Source organism: Ambystoma mexicanum, chromosome 14, assembly GCF_040938575.1.
Source record: "Ambystoma mexicanum isolate Mex_15411 chromosome 14, UKY_AmexF1_1, whole genome shotgun sequence".
Taxonomy (NCBI): domain Eukaryota; kingdom Metazoa; phylum Chordata; class Amphibia; order Caudata; family Ambystomatidae; genus Ambystoma; species Ambystoma mexicanum.
The window spans coordinates 180,013,872-180,033,244 of record NC_090940.1 but is presented as its reverse complement, the minus strand read 5'-3'; the positions used below and the strand labels follow the sequence as shown (position 1 = coordinate 180,033,244).

General features: G+C 45.6%; 1 protein-coding gene across 1 annotated transcript in view; it reads right to left on the bottom strand.

Annotated features, from left to right (window-relative positions):
* The window catches only part of COX16 (cytochrome c oxidase assembly factor COX16), a 445,594-nt gene extending 440,444 nt beyond the window's left edge, over nt 1–5,150 (bottom strand). The window contains exon 1 of the mRNA XM_069638870.1: nt 4,875–5,150. Coding sequence (XP_069494971.1) covers nt 4,875–4,940 — 66 coding nt within the window. The 5' untranslated portion in view covers nt 4,941–5,150. The remainder of the gene's footprint in view (nt 1–4,874) is intronic.
* Nucleotides 5,151–19,373: the final 14,223 nt, after the last annotated feature.

Below are 19,373 nucleotides of genomic sequence, written 5' to 3'. Positions count from 1 at the left end.
CGACCTTAGAGCTGTTTGTGGACAGTCTCGAGTTAAGCGCTCTTGGATAATACATTGGGTGTAACAAACTCCCCACCAGACAATTCAGTAGTGTTCCAAATCCAATCGCCAAAGAATAATGGCAGGATGGCACAATGTTCCAGGAGGAAATCTGGTTCGGTACACGGGTAAGCAATCTGAGTTGAATCGGCAGGCAAGAGGAGCCCGGACAGCAAGCTGGTTCGGTACACGTGTAGGCAAGCAGATTGGAATCAGCAGAAGAATAACCAAAGGTCAGTCCGAGTCAACAGGCATTTACAAGGTGAGGGTACAGGATCAAAGGTTTCAAAGAAAGCAGGACAAGACAACATAGAGCCGCGATTCATTCAAAATCAGAAGCGGCGAGTTGAAGAACCCGGAAGTCTATATAGGTTGCCATGGAACCCACATCCCCTCTCATGATAACGCTATGTATGGAGAGCGTAATGACCGCCACAGCAACCGATGTCCGCTGTTCCTAAGGAAACGCTTTTGGCAGGGGCAAATGCCGATTTAATGTATCTTTGTTCTTTATACCGCGTCTACCTGGTTTCACTAATGATGGACCAGTTAACATAGAATGGATCCTGACAGATTCCTATATGTTCATGGGTTCCTGTTTTTGTTGGGCACATTGCCCTGTCTTTAGGGAGCAAAATGGATGGTGTATATTCCTCCCACCTGTAAGGCTGGTTTTGAGTAAATGTTGTCACAACTCACAGACCAACATAATGTGGATAGTGAGCAGAGGCCCAGGAATTCTGATGATCATATTCTGTGGTGCCGTTATTCTGATACAATTATCGTCCTTACCCAAATTATGAGAGGCATCTTCTCCTGGCACTTGAATTACTCCATTAAAGTGGAGCATGACCTCTTATTGGCATGTTTTCTGTAACAATTATTCAATTTGCAAAAATTGCATAATGTCTGAATTTTTGACAGCCACATCAGTAATTAGTGATACTTGTTTTTGTCATAAAGATGAGTTTTTCCCCAAAGGCATTAAGCACTTTCTGTGTTGTCTCTGAGCAGTGCTGACAAATGAATAGCCACAACTAAACCTATTGTTTATCCTGAGCATGCAAAGCTTTTTTGTGCATACACATTTTTCTCTCTGCGCAGGAGTACTTTTGTTAGGTACTATGGCATATCTTGAAGTCTTGGACCGGTTGATGAGCTCTCCTTATAATCACATATAAAATCATTTTCAGTTAGCCTACATTTTCAGAAAAAGAGTTGCGAGATGCTCCTTTTACACTGATTTATAAAGAATTGCACTAGTTGGGAAGGGGAAATTGCCTTCCAAACACTTAAGAGATGGTATCGCACCAACTACGCATGCTCAAAAAGTGGTTTACATTGTTATTCAGTTGCATACATGGAAAATAATGTGCGCACAAAGAAAAATAATTTCCGCACTTACAGAAAAATAATTAGAGGGAACATTGGTGCTGACACTGCTCTGACCGTTAAGATATCCAGTCACTGAAGCGCATAAGTCAAGCACCGGAACTGCAGACTGTCGCACTGACACACATCAGTGACTAAAGTGCCCCCTATAAGGAGGCCTTGGACAACGCGGGTGCCGGACCCACAAAGCCTGTTGTGTCCGGCAGCTAATGCAGAGAATGGTCCGCTACGTTAACTAATAACCTGCAGCGCTCTTTGCGACCATTAAATCCCTCAGGCGAATGCAGCACCGTCTACACATATTACAAAGCTTTCGTAATAATGAATGTAATGAAGAAAGGTACTTAACTCGCTGCCCGAACAACAAAGAAAGAGGTTTTGCTCAAGGAGTTTACAGTGTTGATGGGACTCGAGTTTATGGATTGGTTAATTAGTTCACATGATGTTTGGAAGCACCAATAAAACATGGACTACCAAAGCCCCAAAAAGCTGTAGGATTTTTTAAGTTCCAAAAATGGTAATTAGCATAATGATAACTTCATGGGAAATTATATCACCTGACCAGATAACATCGCATGTCATAGGGTCCTGAACCACAAGGTTCTTCTATGCATAACAGTTTGATAAAAGTAGCATAGGTATCGGTTTAAAATGTGCACTTTGTAGCTCTCGCATTATAAACTGCGTTTGCTGGAGCCCTTCCTGCAGTGGAAGTGTTATCACCTTGTTGCCTTTAACACCAGTTCCTTTACATCAGTCAAAAAGAAGTATTTATAGCTTTTCAGTGGGGATTTATTGTTTCAGCTCCCTGGTGGATGGTAGGCTCGTGATAATCAGTGGCAAAAGACCCCCCTCTATGTCTTTTGTCTCCATTAAAATTGCACAGCCAGTTTGGGCCTTATCCAAGATGTTTTAGTTGTCAATCCACTTATTGATTTGCTGAAGAATAAGAGTGCAAATGACCTTGCTTGGAACATCAGTAAGTGCCAGGAGTCTATAGCTCTCAGGCAAACAGTGAGGACCGCTCTTATATATCAGAATGATATTAGAGACCTTTCAAGAATCTGGCATCTTCCCTGTATCTATGATCTTTTGGAACAGCACTCCCAAGATATCCGCCCATAATTCGGGATTTTCGTTTAGAATGATGTTACACAGACTGTAAGGCTCAGGGGCCCGTGAACATTTAAGATTTTTAATTATTAACATTATTGATTTTTATAAATCAGTTAGCACCCTTGGTTCCGCAGAGCGGATTTCTGAGTAGATTTCTGTTGTAACATTACATTTGTCCCTCTGCTAGATCTGGTGCATTTGTATTAAAAGGAAAGTATGTGAGTGAAATGAAAGGAGTCCCATTTAGATGTGCGTTTTAAAAAGCAGCTAACACACCAAAAATGATACAGCATATTTTTTAAACAAATGTATAGTGGTTGTGTTAGTCACTTGTGGAACCATCACCCACATCGTTGTTTTAGCTGGAAAATGTCAGAGAAAGGGGCAGCAAAGAAAACTACTTGTGGAGAGAGAGATGACAAACTGGGGAGTTGCTTCAGGTGAATGCATACAAAACACTCATAGCGTATTTTAAGAGTCAGATGTTGTATGAAATTCCTAAAATGAGGAACTGTGGAGGTTATTGAACTGCCCAGTTGCACAAACGTAACATTTATCAAATATATCAACTCATGTTGCTCTGGAGTTTACATGTTTTATGAATCTGCATAATTTTATTGTATGGATTAACATTACTGTTTTGTTTGATGTCTGTGCTTGATATAAGCACTTTGAAACTGTACTAATGATAGTGTTGCACTTTATAAATAATTCATTGAAACAATATACACATCCACTCCGTATTCTGGGACGTTTAAAGGGTTTTGGAGCAAAAGGCACAGGCACATTTGGGCCTTCCGAAAAAACAAAGAAATTAGGAGGTCCAAAAATCTGTTTGCACACTTTACCCCTTTGTTTGAGTCACATTCCATTATCACCATTCACCGCATCGCTTTACCTTCTCTTGAGGCCACAGTCATGTTTTTTTTTGTTTCCTCCTTCGGACCCCTCACAAAATGCACCAAATCTTCTGTTCAACTGCTAGTTCGTCCCAGTCTGCGTAAACATGTAAAACGAATGCCCCAGTGATGACCTGACGTCCTCTCCACACGTGGGATCAGAGGTACATCAGGTCAGTCACAATGGTCAGTCAAATAAATGACGTCTTCACACCCACCCACCAGTCAAAATCGGGTTTAACTCTTTCTCATTCTGCAGCTCTGAGCTCTGCAGCTACTGGCTCTGTGCAGGATCTCTCTCTGAGGCATCAGTGCCTGGGGAGCCATAAAGCAACTTGACAGACACACTAAATAGAAGTAGGATCAAACACCCAAATCTGTAGGAGGTAGGAGTGCTTAAAAAGCCAAAGCCTACTGCCTAAATCGGTAGGGTTGGCAAATATGAATATATATTTATTGTGCATTTATTTTTACTGCTCGAGAAGTAAAGGTTTAGAAAAGCATAATCTGAGCCTCCGGTCTGGACATAGGAAATGGATTACATTTAAGTTCTAAATATTTTAGGATGGAGAAGTAGTCTCCCACCTAAATTGGGAGGGGTTGTCATGTATGCTTCTGAGGCACTTCCCCATCTAAAGTGTCCTGTAAAGTTGGCCATCCTAAAACAAAGTATGTGCCGTAATTCCGGGTCTGGGCGCTATATACAAATGAAAAATATACTTTTCCCATAGATCTAGGATTTCAAGTCCCAGAAAGCACAGCACAAAAATAACCAAGGCAGGGCAAGCACCTACAGATTGGAATGGATTATGTTATTATTCGGTTGAATTTGCACCGGCATATGGTATTAGTTCAGCCACAAGCGGCAAGCCCATACTCTAGTTTAGAGCTTTCATTCACGTTAAGTGCATGTGCACGGACATCAGAAGTTGCTAAGGAAGCTCATAACTTTATTGCCTGCAGCCGACACACTTTGGGTGAGAGGTTTTAGTCCTGGTAGGGAGAACATAAGTAGCCCTCCCTCCTCCTTCAAAACGTTAATACCATGAGTATGTTTAAGTTACACAATTAAAAAAACCACCTATTTCAACTACGTCCACGCAATAATTACTGAATTAGACCATTCGGCATTTTCAGAAAGGCCGACGTTGCGTTTCAAGAGTCCAACGAAGCGACAATGTATACTATTTTCGTTTCAAGATGACCCTAAAGAAATTGTACCATTCGACTAAAAAAAACACTGTAAATTGTCAGGACTGTGTACCTTTACCAATGCAAAATGGCCGCCAGGTATGAAATATTCTAAACATTCGTCTGTCTTTTATCTCCACAGACGGTCGTGCTTACTGTGGCAACAGCGACACCGCGCGGCCGTTTGGAAGAGTTTCTTCAGCCCTCTTTCCCTCTCTGCCGGGGCTATACACTTACCAGCATGGGGACACCGTACTTAAGCGTCTTGTTCTTATGCAACGCCCTCCATGCCCCGCTGGCCATGCTCTGCAGCAAACGCGGTTTCCAGGCGTCAAAGGACGATGTAGTTGACAGTGAACACGACAAAGTGCGCCCTCTAGTTCCTCGCAACTGGCAATTTCCGTTTTGTCCGGGTGCTAGTGCTCATGCAAAATGTGTCCCCAGTTCGTGCAACCTGCTCCCTTTCCGGGTTAGGGCCAATGACACTCTATTGCGGCTGGGTTGAAGTCATCTGACTTGTGCTGCAAAGGACATATTTCGTAATCAAATGTGAAATTCGTGCGAAACGATTGTTGTGTTTCAACGTGCATGCACCGAAAGGGCTCGTACCATAAAAACATTTGGATGGCGTCATATTATTTACACCTTTTTATGATTTTCCGCTCAGTCCCAAGGATTTGCTTGCCGTTTCTACGCATGCCAACGTTTTGCAGCATCTAGGAGGGAAATTGTGTCGCCAAACGAGGGAGAATTTAATTTTAGAATTAGAATGCATTGAGGTTCGAATTATTTTAAGAGGGAGAAAGTTTAAAACAGCAACATTTTTAATAGAAAAATCAGGAGTCTACAACCTAAATCGGGAGGATTGGCACGTATGTGTTTTTTTATGTCCACATATGCTGCTTGTATTAATCCATACCTCTCAATTTACATGCGGATGACAACTGCCTTGGAGCCAGGTCAGTCACCCACCAGCCATACCTATACCTACATTCCCAGAAGCAAAACCTGGGGAATTACGTCGCTGATGCCCTGCCCCTTCCCCAAGACCGCATCTACCTGACTCGACCACTTTAAAAACAAAAAAAGAACGGCTGATACACGCGAACACATAGCTCTCAACCATTTGTGTTGCAAGGGCGGGTGAAATCACCCGATTTTGTTTTTGTCTGGGTGAGACACCCATTGGAATAAATGGGCGTGCAGGAGGCTTGGCGGGTGAGTCAGCCCTTTACAAGGCGGTGACACCCGCCAAAAGCGTGTGAGTTGAGAGCTATGCAAACACACAAACAAAATAAAAAGAGCAGTCTTTTTTCCGTGTGCGTAGGTGTCACTCTTCACATCAGTGCAGGAGATGCTGCTAACAGGGCGCCGCCTTCAGATCTGTCACAGATCCTTACTTTCCGCCTACACCTCGATGTGATTGGCCACAAACGGTGTGTTTGTAGTCAATCACATTGCGACATGGTTGGATTTCCTTGGATTGCGGGAAACCCCGGAGACTCAACGCTCTTCCCAGGAGAAGAGCGTAAAAACCCAGAGTCTCCGGGGTAAACCCGTATACTAGGCAGGCATGCACCAAGCCTTTTGCACACCCATAGACATCAATGAGCTGTCAACTGCCAAAAACAAATCTCTCTTTTCACCCGCCCTGAAAGGTATGATTAATCATGTACAGTTCTTTGCAAATCTCATTTACCTCCCACATCATCCTTTCTTATCGTTCTTTGGGGCATAATGTCCAAAATAGCCAGCGTCAGAAAGTGTTGCTACTGACTTCAGTAGGTGTCTTCTATAAACCACACATTCAGTGCGATAATGGCCTTCTAGAGACCCCTAAACATGAAATATATGCCAGAAAGACTACGTTTTCACTGCTGTACACCATTTCGCAGGAGTTGGGAGGTGGCAGGGGGGTTCTTGTCTTACCTGCAGTGGGATTTGTGGAGACTCCCATGATATGTGATCGACATTCCATGTGATGTCATAGGCCACCTGGAAACAAATAGCTCATAAATTCTATATCAAGACCAAAGTCTCGTATTATGCTTTGCTTACTTTAATGCCAGAGAACTGCATCTTCAAACAACTTGTATAAAACCAAATCTTAAATGGAACTACATTTCCCGAAAACACTGGGGTGAAATTAGTATTTTAATCAAAAACCATGTGACAGTTTACACCGTTCAAACGTTGGTCCCTTCACTGGAAATAACATCCTCTTTCTTTGATGCTCAGTGTTGCATTTGAGGGGAATTGTTATTTATTGTTCTTTATGTACTTACCTATTATGGTTACCTTTTGGGTGAACATGATTTAGGGGCTACAATCAAGCCCGGCAACACGGTCAGGATCCGTTGACTGGACTGGTGCATAACACAGCTAGGCGAGAGCAGCACACTGGCTCTGGCTGAGCACCAGAGGCTTTTCTTCCCTAGCTCTCACTGTAGTTCTGTAGAGGCTATCACAGACGGGTTCAGGTGCCCAAATACAATCCCTAGCCACCACTGATCGGTGAATGCAAGCAGCACTGCCAAACAGGCGATACACATACAATGTGTTGCGTATACACTTGTTGGGCAAGACAAATAGCGCACAGCTGGTCAAAATTCACAGTGCTCATACTAATTACAGAGTGTGAATACCCTGGTGGCACCAACCATCAAGAAAGTCCTGAGGTCTTCAGTGGACAAGATGGTCCGGGAGGCCGTGTGAGCCGGCTTCAGGCCTATGCAGGACCATTTAGCACAGGTGGAGACACTACTGGCAAGCCCCAAGGAGGGCACAAGCAGTAAGAGGAAAACAGGGGCGAGCAAAAGAAGCTTCAAGAAAGATGCCAACAAGAGCTAAAAGAAAGGCAGACAAAGGCCTGTTGTGAGCCTTCATGAAGGCCTTTGCAACAAGGAAACACAGAAAGTTGTATGCTTAAGCCCAGCTACACAGCAAGAAGAAGAGGAAGACCTCTTTTCAGGCCCCAACGTCGATAAGGAAGAAGACTAAGTCAGAGGCAGAAAGGGAGAAGGAATGGATACTTTGTTTCAGATAATCTGATTAATCCCAGACCTGCTAATTGGGAACCTGCACCAAACGTGGCAAAATATCTGCTTAGAAGGATACGCAAGAGGATAAAGAGGCCAGAATGAAGCTTCAAGCAGAATGTCGTAGGCCTTTACTAGGACATAAAATTGCAGCAACAACATCCTTAGACTCCAAGATAGCTCTCTTCTTAGGTACATTTGTGAATGACCCCAAGCAAGGCATAGACAGGTCATGTAAGTATTGGATTTAGAGAGGCCAGTTGCAAAAATCATTGTGATGGTCCATGCACGGAAAGCATAGACTCAGACATCCTTTTACGATTTGCGCAGAGAGCCGTCTGCATACTGGAAAATGGCAACTGCGCCCTATCGACGGAGAGGCGCAGGATCATACTAATAAAAATAGACACCAGGCTCGCTGACCCTGCAACAATGGAAGACATTGAAAGAGCAGACAGCCTCCAATTTGGCCATTCCTTTGTCAAAGAAATGTCAACATTTGTGGGGACATACACAACGCTGGAGAAAGCACACATATGTCGATGAAGCTAGTCTTCAATGCAAAGGTTTTCAACAGGGCTTGGTGAGGCCAGGGCTACTCGTCCAACCGAGGATTCCAGCAGCAAAAGTCCCCTGCTGGGCAAGGTGGCCGGTTTAATGCAGGAGCCAGCTTTCTTTCCGTTGCAAGGAAGCCGCATCAGCGGCTGGACATGGATAGCCGCATAAATGCAGCTGCACAAGTGAGAGATGCAATCGCACCGACACCTTTAGGAGGTCAAATAGCACAGTGAGTGCTGACACATCACAGGTGATGCCCAGGTGTTGCAGACAGTGCAAGCAAAGAGACTCTTCATCTAGTTGTGAAGAATGCAATCGTGAAAGTGCGTGGCAATGGTTCAGGTTCTACAGCAATGTCTTCCTGGTGCGAAGAAAAGACAAGGTCAGAGCAGTAATAAATCTCTGCAGACTGAACAAGTTTCTAGTATACAGACACGATGAAAGACATCCATCTCCAGAGAGACCTGCTTCAAGCCAGTGATTGGTTGGTCAAACTGAATCTTGGGGATGCCTACTTGTCCGTCCCTATGTGTCCCTGATGCAGAACGTTTCCACTCTTCCCAAACGTGGGAATTTACGAGTCTTCCGTTCAGACTACCTTTGGCTCCCCAGGGATTCACAAATCTCCTGAGACCCATAGTAGGCATCCTCAGAGAGCAAGGTATGAGGCTGATAATATATCTCGATGATATGATACTTATGTCGCACGACAGGTCAGAGCTGGTAGAACAGACCCAGGAAGCAACATCCCTATTACAAGACCTAGGATGCTAAATAAACTGGGGAAAAGTTAGAGTTAGTACCGGCTCACAGTTCCTGGAATTTACAGTGAACACGATTGAAGCATCGCTATGCTTACCCTGCAAAAGATACAGATGATCTGCAAAGAGATTGCAGCAACACTGTGGAAACAGAAAACTTCTCCCGGGAGCATAGTCTGGATAGTACGGCTGCTAGTGTTCTCAATTCAAGCTATATTCCCGGACCCGCTGCATTATCAAGCACTACAGAGGCTGAAGATTCAACACCTGCGCAAGGAGCTGTTTTACGACAAGGAAATCCTGATTTCCTGCAAGGCGCAGACAGAGATGCAATGGTGGTTAGACCACATGGCACCTGGAACAGGAGAGCAATCTTCAGGTGTTCCTTGGACGTGATGATAGAATCGGATGCCAGAAGGCACTGATGGGGAGCCGGTGCGGGACATTGACCGCTGGATGGACGTGTCCCAAACGGAACTTAAATATCACATCAACTGTCTGGAACTATTAGTGGGATCATTCACAACCAAAGTGCTGACCCCACGCTCTGTGAAATGCTGAATTCTCTTCAGGATGGAACGTTTCAGCGGTAAGGTATATCAACCATCTAGGGGGCACCCTTTACCAGCTACTAACGGAACTAGTCAAGTACATTTGGCATTACTACCTGAAAAGGAACATTTCAGTACAGGCGGAATGCTTACAGTGGTTGGTGAACATAATTGCAGACTGGAACACAAGACATCTGAAGGACAACCAGCAACTGGAGGCTACACAACAAAGTGTTCCAGAAACTGATGCACTTTTGGAGCCCGTCCACGATAGATGTTTGCCTCGAGACTAAACCGGTAGCTGGAGAAGTTTGACAGTTGGAGGCCGGACCCTGCAGCAGCTGCAACAGACACATTTCTCCAGTAATGGGGGCCAGGCATGGAATAAACCTTTCCCCCATTTGTCATGATTACGCCTATGCTAGGGGCCGTCAGGAGGCAAGTATTTAGGCTAGTGTTGGTGATGCCTCTGGTCGGCTCAAGTATAGTTCCCGATTCTTCTAGCGCTCTCCACATAGCTGCCATTCTGCTTCCCAGTATACCTCACATCATTCAGTAGCAGGCAGAAGAACCCCATCCGATGGAGTGAGACGTAACACTGATACTAACACATGGAAGATTTCCAGAGTTCTTGGGGAAAGCCAGGACTTTTGCATGTTGCTGGAGAGTTCATCAGTCGTTCCTGGGCGCCTGCAGAGTCATCACTGATTCCCCAGTGGTATTCTGCTCTGACATGGCCAGGCAAAGGCAGCTGTTAACTGATCCTGACCTTGGGGTGGTATCAGGAGGGTGGATCATGTGGTATGGGATGGCTGTCGGGGGGAAGTGGTGACTCCAACAAGAGAGAAGTGTTATTCTTTTCCTGTGAAGAAGAACCCCTTATTCCAGAGTTTCTGATGGCATGTTGTCATTGTGAGGAATTCGACCATCCGCACAGTGGGTGTGTGCTCGCCTGGGCTTTTTTGAAATATTAAATTTTTTTATTTATTTAGTTGATTTAATCAAATTAATGATTTTTACAACAGATCGAAATCAAAACGAAGTGAAGAATCAGAGTAGAGCTAAGGGCTGAAAGTTGAGGAGAGAAGAAAGGGGTTTTCAGAGGGATAGAATAAACTTCAGAGTCTGTGTAGTGGCGATAGTCCAGGTATTTCTTTCTCCGCTCATCAAACGTGTCCACCACGTTGAAATATTAAATTAAATTGAATGATGGTATGTCAACCTAGAGAGAATGTGTGCAGCTAATCCGCACACATTTTCCTATGCTCACTATACGACATAGACATGGCTATGCCTCACTGCTGTCATCCGACATTGGGTACAGCCAGGCCAGTATATTGGTGGGCCTGATTGTAGCGTCAGTGGGTTTGATGGAAAGATTAAGTGCCCCTAGCTGATAGTAGAGTTCAGCTGGTGAGGTGAAATGTCCCAGCGCTGTAGAGCGGTGAAAGAATACTTCCCTGTCCAATGTCTGTTGGTTAATGATCTTCCTGACCCCGAGATAGTCGCAGCGGCTACCCGAATAAGGGCCAAAGAGATCGCCAGATTGAACACTTTCAGAGCCTTAGGGCCTGGAGTACTTCCGAAGGGCTTGTTGCAGGGACTGGCATGGCCGGTAGCCCCATGACCAGTTCTGGAGACTTTTGAGTTTCCAAAGCTTGTGGGCTTGTGGGCGAGGTTCCAGTAGGTTCCAGTAGCCACTGAGGACCCTACTTTGGTAGCAGGGAGCTCAGTGACTTCAGAGTTGGCTGGCACAGTACAGGAACCTGAAGTGAAGGACCAGGTGAGCTCAGATCTTAAGTGTGTGCCCAAGCTGATGAGTTTGCATCAGCTGGGGGCCCAGATAAGGCTGACTTCTTTGAAGCCCAGAAAGAGTGTCCCACTCTTGTAGCCTTGCAGAAGCAAGCAGAGGAGCGAGGCTCCTGGACTGTTCAAACTTTACTGGAAAGATGGACTCCTATACAGTGACCCAAAAGACTCTGAGGTTGAGGGCACCAGAAGGTTGCTGATTCCCCAATTCCCCAGAATGTTCCTTTTGTATTTGGCTCAACAAATTCCTGTAGCGGGTCAATTGGGAGTGACTAAGACATCGGGCCGTTTGTCTGCAAGTTTTTACTGGCCACAGTTCGGCATAAAAGTGAAGGAATTTTTTCCAGTCCTGCCCAACTTGTCAAGCTTCTAGCAAGTTAGGTGGTGCCACAAAGGCACCCTTAATTCTACTACCCGTGGTTGGGCGGCCTTTCGAGAAAATATGCATGAATATTCTGGGTCCTTTGGATCCTCAAATCAGTTCAGGGAACAGATACATGTTGGTGGTGGTAGACCACGCCACAAAGTACCCTGAGGCTATCCCTCTGAGGAGCTTCAAAGCCCCAGTGGTTGCAAAGGCTTGATTTGGATATTCTCCCATGTTAGATTCCCCAAGGAATTCTGACAGGGGATCACATTTTATATCAACGTATATGAAGGTTATGTGGGAAGAGTGTGGGGTCACCTACTGATTCTCTATGTCCTTCCATCCACAAACGGGCTTGTTGAGAGATTCGACAAGACCCCGAAAGGCATGATAGGTGGCTTGGAAGAGCACCTGAGGAGAAAATGGGATATTCTCCTGCCATGATAGGTGCCACAGAACTGAGTAGGGTTTAGCTCCTTTGAGCTTACGTTTGGACACCCTGTACGAGGTCCCCTGAGTCTAGTGAAAGGGGGATTGGAGAGCGACTCCTCATCCCCTACGTGACTATGGTGGACTATATACTTGGCCTTGAATGGCAAAGTACATGGAACAGCCTACGAAAAACCTAAAGGTCAGTCAGGAGTTGATGATGCACTGGCACGACCAGAAGGGTACAGAGACAGTCTATTCTCCAGGCCTGTGGTTGTGGAGTATGGAGCCTGTCAAACACAGTGCCCTTCAGGACAAGTGGACCGGGTCTTACTTTGTGCTGGAAAAAGTAATTATCTCATTGATATGAAAGGACCTAAACATGTGCATGGTCTTTCACGTCAACTGGCTATAACCCCACTACAGCCTGGATGACTGATGGAGAGACTGAAGAGACCGATCCCCTCCCAGTCTTCCTGCACAGTGAAGCCACAGATGGGTCAGGTGAAGGTCTCAACCTTGCAACGGACATGTCAAAACAGCAACTAACAGACCGTTGCTGTTTATTGGGACAGATTGACGGTTTGTTTTCGGTGACCCCAGGTCATGCATATTGTTAGGAAAGATTTCGTAATTGTAGGTAATTTTCCTTCCATGTGGCAACCCCTAAACTTTTTGCTGTTGTTTTTCACCTTGTTCTTGACTTTGCCAGAGAAGTGCAGCCTTCTGCCGCACTCCTCTGGGCTTTCGCTCCTTTCTTACGGGGAAACTGACATGCCCTTAAGACAGTCAGTACCGGGGAACGCTGTTTCCCGTAGTTTCTTTTATCATATTGCGGCTTTCGTGCAACATGACACAAGAGGGCACTGTAAGCTAAGTTACAGCTCTCTTGGGTCTGTAGCGTTCTACAGGCCCTAGATACTCGTTTAGGATTGTATCTGATCGGTGCAAGTGATTCAGGGACGGGAATGGTGGCAGCAATCGTTTCTTGTGTTTTGAGCTCCTTTTGGCGTTCTAAGCGTGTTTCTCGCGCTTAACCCAAAATGGTGGCCTGGCTCCCAAAATGGCCAGACCATGAGGCTCCTTTGTCCTGTCCGCTGACCGTCTTGCTCCCTTCACCTTCCCCAGGTCGAGCCGACCCGGGGCCTTCCTTATTTGGGCATGTACTTTCCCGCGAAACACGGATGCTTTTGCAGGCTTCTACATGTCTTGTGTGTGCCTCCAGAATGTGGGCTGGGATGTCTGGTCCCAATACACATCCTGGGTGCCAGAGAGTCTAGGGTGGTGTGAATGCCTGGGACCACCGTGGTTCGTGATTGGTCCACGAATGGTGTGAGTGTTGATGAGCGGATCTCCCATTGGGTCCCCTCCGTTTTGGCGCGAAGGGAACCGTGGATAAGAGGGGGCTGGAAACACCACTACCATGTCGATCTCCTGAGTTCTCACGAACAAAGGAATACAGGAGCCAAGTATCCTGCAACCAAGAGGCTGGACCGAGGAATCGCTGGTGACCCGCTGAAAGACTTCTCCTCTGCACTGCTGTCGCCTTGTGAAACCCTTTTCACCTTTGATCGAACCAGAAGGCCTGTACTGGTACTTTGACCCTTGGAATAGCGGGAACAGCTATTCTCGGCATCTTCACCATCTCCTGCCAGTAAGCCTTCGGAAGCGTCTCTGGGCCATCCAGCTGACTGACCAGCTTACACGGGAGTCTTGCTCTGTAACCGCCGCCAGGTTGTGTAGTATTTCGAGTCCTTGTCACTCTCACACGCTTCGTACACTTGGCGTTCCCAGGTCTGAAGTGAGTAGTGTACATTTGGCTCAGATACACACGGCCGCTCCGTTGCCCTGCTGTGGTAACAAACTGTGCGGGTTTCTTCGATTGGGACGTCTTTTTACTCAACACGACGACGAGGCGTTCCCTGCACTTCTGAACCTGCCAGCTGCTGAAACTGACGCGGAGAAGCCTGGGACTGCCTGCATCGGGGACCGGTGAGTAGCATAGCTAGGATCTGGTCGCCCTCCTGCAGGAGCCCATTGCTTTTCCCCGCTGTGTCAAACAGCACCCTTTTCCGTACTCGCGCTCTGCTTCTGCCCACTGTGGAGGCTGCGCTTGAGTCGCGGAACTTGTTCTTCTTCTTTTGTGCACTAAACTGAACTGCCTGATTTCCCTCGAAGAGCTTCTCCTTTTGCCCGTTGGCACCAGCGCGTGCAGGTACTTTTGAGCACAAGGCTCCACTCTTCGCAGGGCTCGGACTTCCATCTAGTTAGGTGCCTCTGAAGGCGAACTGGGTCTAAGCATTATTGCGCACTGCCTGTTTTCCCTCCCTTTTAGGTGGACTACACATTTCGTGCATATAACGCTTGAGACTTGTTGTATTTGTATATATATTGTGTTGATATGGTATGTGTTGGTTTACTATCGTTATATTGTGATTTTCTCGCTACGGTCATTGTTTTAAAGGCCTTGGAATAAATGTGTATATATTTTTAATATAACAACTGTTTGGAGTAGTTTGTAAGTGATCTTGCGTTGTGTGCTCATTGCGGGCTTTCAGTCACCCTCACCCCTCTTGAGACCTAGTCTTGACCGCCGCGATCGCTACCTTGATTGGTCTGGCTCGTCCAGAGGTTACCCTGTTCCAAGTAATTAGGTTGGCCTTCTGAACTTCTGCGCCACCAGGACAGAGTTCAGAAATCCGTCTTAACACCAGGGGCGTTGCTAGGGGGGGCTAAGGGGGCTATGGCCCCTGGTCTTTTGGTTGTAGCCCCAGACAGAATCTCAGGAGCTTCAACCAAAAGCCTAGCTAGCCCCCAGTCCCGACAGTTCCAACATTAGCGTAGCCCCGGGTCTTTTCCGGACCTAGCAACACCACTGCTTAACACATATTGCTGCACCCATGATGTGGACACTGGAGACAGTAAGCCGGTGAAGAGAAGGATTCACCGGATGTCAGATAAGGTCAGGGACACCATCAAGGAGGGAATTTCCAAGATGTTGTCCCTAGGGGTGATAGAGCCATCCCACAGCCACTGGCCAAGCCCAGTGGTACTAGTCCCTAAAAAAAGACCAGTGGTGGGAAGACTGAAGTCCACTTGTGTCTGGACTACAGAGGGCTCAATTCTGTCATAAAGACAGATGCTCACCCCATTCTTCGGGCAGATGAGCACATTTACAAGCTTGGCGCTGTCAAGTACATGAGTACCTTTGACCTCACGGCAGGGTACTGGCAGGTCGGCTTGACAGACGGAGCGATAGAGAAGTCAGCATTCTCAACCCCAGAAGGACATTATCAGTTTACTGTGATGCCCTTCGGTTTGAAGAATGCCCCTGGCACTTTTCAGAGGATAGTTAACCAGGTTTTGTCTGAACTGGAAAAATTCAGTGTCACTTATTTAGACGACATTGCTGTGTTCAACTACACCTGGGAAGATCACCTATCCCACCTGAAACAAGTGTTTCAGGCACTGCAGAATGCAGGTCTGACTATCAAGTCCACAAAGTGCCAGATAGCACAGGGCACAGTGACTTATCTACACCACCTGGTCGGTGGAGGTGAGAAACAGCCTTTCAAAGCAAAGGTACAGGCTGTGACGGATTGGGATATCCCCACCATACAAACACAGGTGAGAACCTTTTTAGGTCTCACCGGGTACTACCGGTCGTTCATAAAGGGGTATGGGACTACTGCCATGATCCTTATTGATGTAACTTCCAAAAAGGTGACAAAGAATGTAACTTGGACCCCTGACAGTCAAATTTACTTTCAGTATTTGAAGGATGGATTGTGCAGAGCCCCAGTTTTGAAAGTGCCAGAGCTCGGTGGAATGTATATTGTAATGTTGCTAGAATTGTCTGTTGTGATTTTTTATACAACCTTGACCGGACATTCCCTTTTCTCATTGAGTAATAATTGTATTTTCATTGTGTTGCAACTAAGCAGCGATCCACAACCTTTCATAGATAAGCCTGCTGTTCTGTCCACATTACCTAAATTGGACAAAAAGGTTTATCATTTTGCTTGTCTTTCCAATCTTTTCAGATCCCCTGTGGTGTACTAAAGGTCTGGGGATGATATATAGTTTAGAAACCGATATTCATCCCTGGACCACAGAAACCCATTTCTGTCAAGCCTTCCAGACAGAACTCTATTCACTCTTCATGAAAACATGGCACATCTAAAGCACATTTAACACCTGTTTATGATGATTGTTATTTAAACAAAAGTGTCCAACAAAATAACCTAAAACAGTCTAAAATTCCTTTGGACTCCAAGTCCCAGAAACCCTCAAGTACCGAGAAGAAGAGTAGCAAGGAGTTAATATGGAATGAAAGTCATACCAAGTACAATGTGCAATTTGGTAGTCAGTTTCACAATCAGCTGTGCGGGACATTTAAACTTGGAAATCACCTGCAAGTGAGTAAAGGAGGAGAGCCGAGCTGCGGAGCAGGAAGCGGACCCATAGGCAGAGGCAGGATCGGGCATACGAGCCATGCAGAAAGAGGAAAATGCTCAGAGGCAACGGCCTGGAGGTGTGTAATTTTGGAGGAGAGAAACTCTGGTAGAACCGTAGCAGGTGCCCTGGAGTGACCGCAAGGAGTGAGAGACGTTTACTGCGGGACCGGAGGAAACGCAGTCCTGGGGAATCTCAATGGTTCCATCGGCAAGCGGATGAAAAGCCGACGGGAGAACCAAAAGAGACTGCATACTGGGGAAGCCTGCCCAACTGAAACCCTTCACCGCAGCTACATGTTATACCAGTGAGTCAACCCAGTGGAGTTGTGGGCCTCGGGGTATGGCAACAAGTTAATTAACACTTGAGGAATCATTTTGAATATCGACCAAGTAGAACGGAAAGAAAAGGTCAAAAATTGGTACAACTCCCCTCATCCTGAGATGTCAGTTTGGGGAAACTTGGAACCATGATTGCCATAAGCCAAGAGGCTCTAAAGAAGAAATTAAAGGGCGATAGCTTTACAATTCTACTTACATGAGATGTCAATTTGGGGAAACTCGGAACAAGCATTGCCAACAGCCAAGAAACACTACAAAAGACATTGACAGACAGTACTTGAACAAACCCCTATATGTGGGATGCCAATAGAAGGTAAGTTGGAGCAAGTGTTATCTGGAGTCAACAGGGTACAACAAGTGAATGAATGCAACTATATTATACTTTAAAGGAAAGTGAACATTGTGGAAAGACCTGGTAAAATATACACATCAGGCAGTGAACCCTTTTTGGAAAGAAATACCTGGCAGGGGAGTATACAAGGGGATCTGCAAGAGTCCAAAGGGAGGTATTCCTGCCAGGAGAGTAAACCAGGATACCTAAGGAAGTAGTTGGGAAATTCCTAGCAGGAGAGTATGCCAGGAAAGAAACAGTTGTGAAAAAGAGAAACACTGTCATCTCAACCAGTTGTTGAAATGCTGCACCATCCTGTCAAATAGAAAATACTTTCTTTTGCTATATGCTAACCAGTGTTGTGGAAAAGACATTTGCTTTACCACCCTGAGGAAAATAATAGGTGAAAGAGACATTTTCCTTAACTTTATCAGACTATTGTTGGAACAAAACATTTTGGACACTTTTCCTGAAAACAGTTCAGAGAAAGGGGACCAACCCCTGGACACAAGGATTGTTTTGTTGGTTTTACATATTTGAACATTTATACATTTTGTTGAGTTGGAAACAAAGACATTTACCTTGCATCTTTTAATTGTGTGTGTTAGTATGGTCAGATGAATTTTGGACAAAAGGTCATCTTACTTTAGTTTTAGTTTTGTAGGCAGGGACACTTTCTTTAGATTAGGGACAGTTAGGTCTTTATCCAAACCCCTTTTTCTTTTAATAAAAATGACTAATGGTGACAACATTGCAACTTTGTGTCTGGCTCTCATTTCTGATCCCTCATACCAGGGGCAGCAAAGGCCTACAGAGCAGCGTGGGTCACTTGTCGTGGCTGGTACATGGAGAAGGACCTGCTTATGCATACCGGTTGATTAAAAGACTTATGAAAGAATTTCTGCTAAGGAAGCATTCAGCCCTAAATATGCTAAACTTTGGGACGTTCAAGAGGTGCTATGCCTTGTCTTGAATTGGCCTGATAACGAGCTACTGTCTCGGAATGCATTTTCAGCAAAATGGATGACTATTCTATCTTTGATATCTTGCAAGAGAGTTTGAAACGGGAAGCCCTAGAGGTCTCCAGTAGGATTTCCTCTCGGAGGGAGTGTCATTTCACATTTCCAGACGCACTAAGGCAGGAGTGATCACAGCGACCTATCTGAGTTTTCCTGAACAGCCAAAGGTCTGTGCAGTCAGATGCCTCGTGGCAAGGGCTTGATTAAGGGCTGTCTGCGGCTGGAAGTTCTGTTTCCTGCATTAATTTCTTAGTGCTGGTGTGCTTTGAACTCAGCTGTATTGCAGGAGGGCTACGTTCATAGAAACTACAGATTTATTTTCACGGAAAACTTTCTAAGTGTGTCAAGCACCTCCCACTCTACCCACAAGCCCATAAACATTAGAAGCACGTGCTTTTGCACACGCACTTTTCAGCAAGAGCTTCATTAAGGGCTGTCTGTGACTGGAAGTGCTGTTTCCTGCATTAATTTCTTCATGCTGGTGTGCTTTGAAATCAGCTGTATTGCAGGAAGGCTACGTTCTTAGAAACTACGGTACGGCAGAGTCAATAACTTGTTGATGACAATAAGTGGCAAGTTGCTTCGCAACTTTAATCTTTTTCCTGATTCCCGCAGGATTTATTTTCACGGAAAACTTTCTAAGTGTGACAAGCACCTCCCACTCTACCCACAAGCCCATACACATCAGAAGCACGCTTTTCATCGTTCAAAAACCAGACGGATCAATTAGGATGTGTGTGGATCTGAGGGACCTTAATAGTAACATATGGGTAGATCGACACCCATTACCGAATGTAGGAGAAATGCTCACTGCGATGAAACCAGCAACACACTAGACCTATCTTCAGCTTACCACCAAGTGGTACTAGATGAAGAATCGAGACACCTAACATCCTTCATCACCCTGTTGGGTGTGTTCAGGTATAAGAGGATGCCGTTTGGGCTGGCATCAGCAGCTGCCGTCTTTCAAAGGTTGATTCAGCAGCTGTTTAGTGTCCTCCAAGCAGTACATTTTTTTCAAGATGACATACTCATATCTGCAATGTCTGAAGATGAACATAATGTGAAATTGTTGGG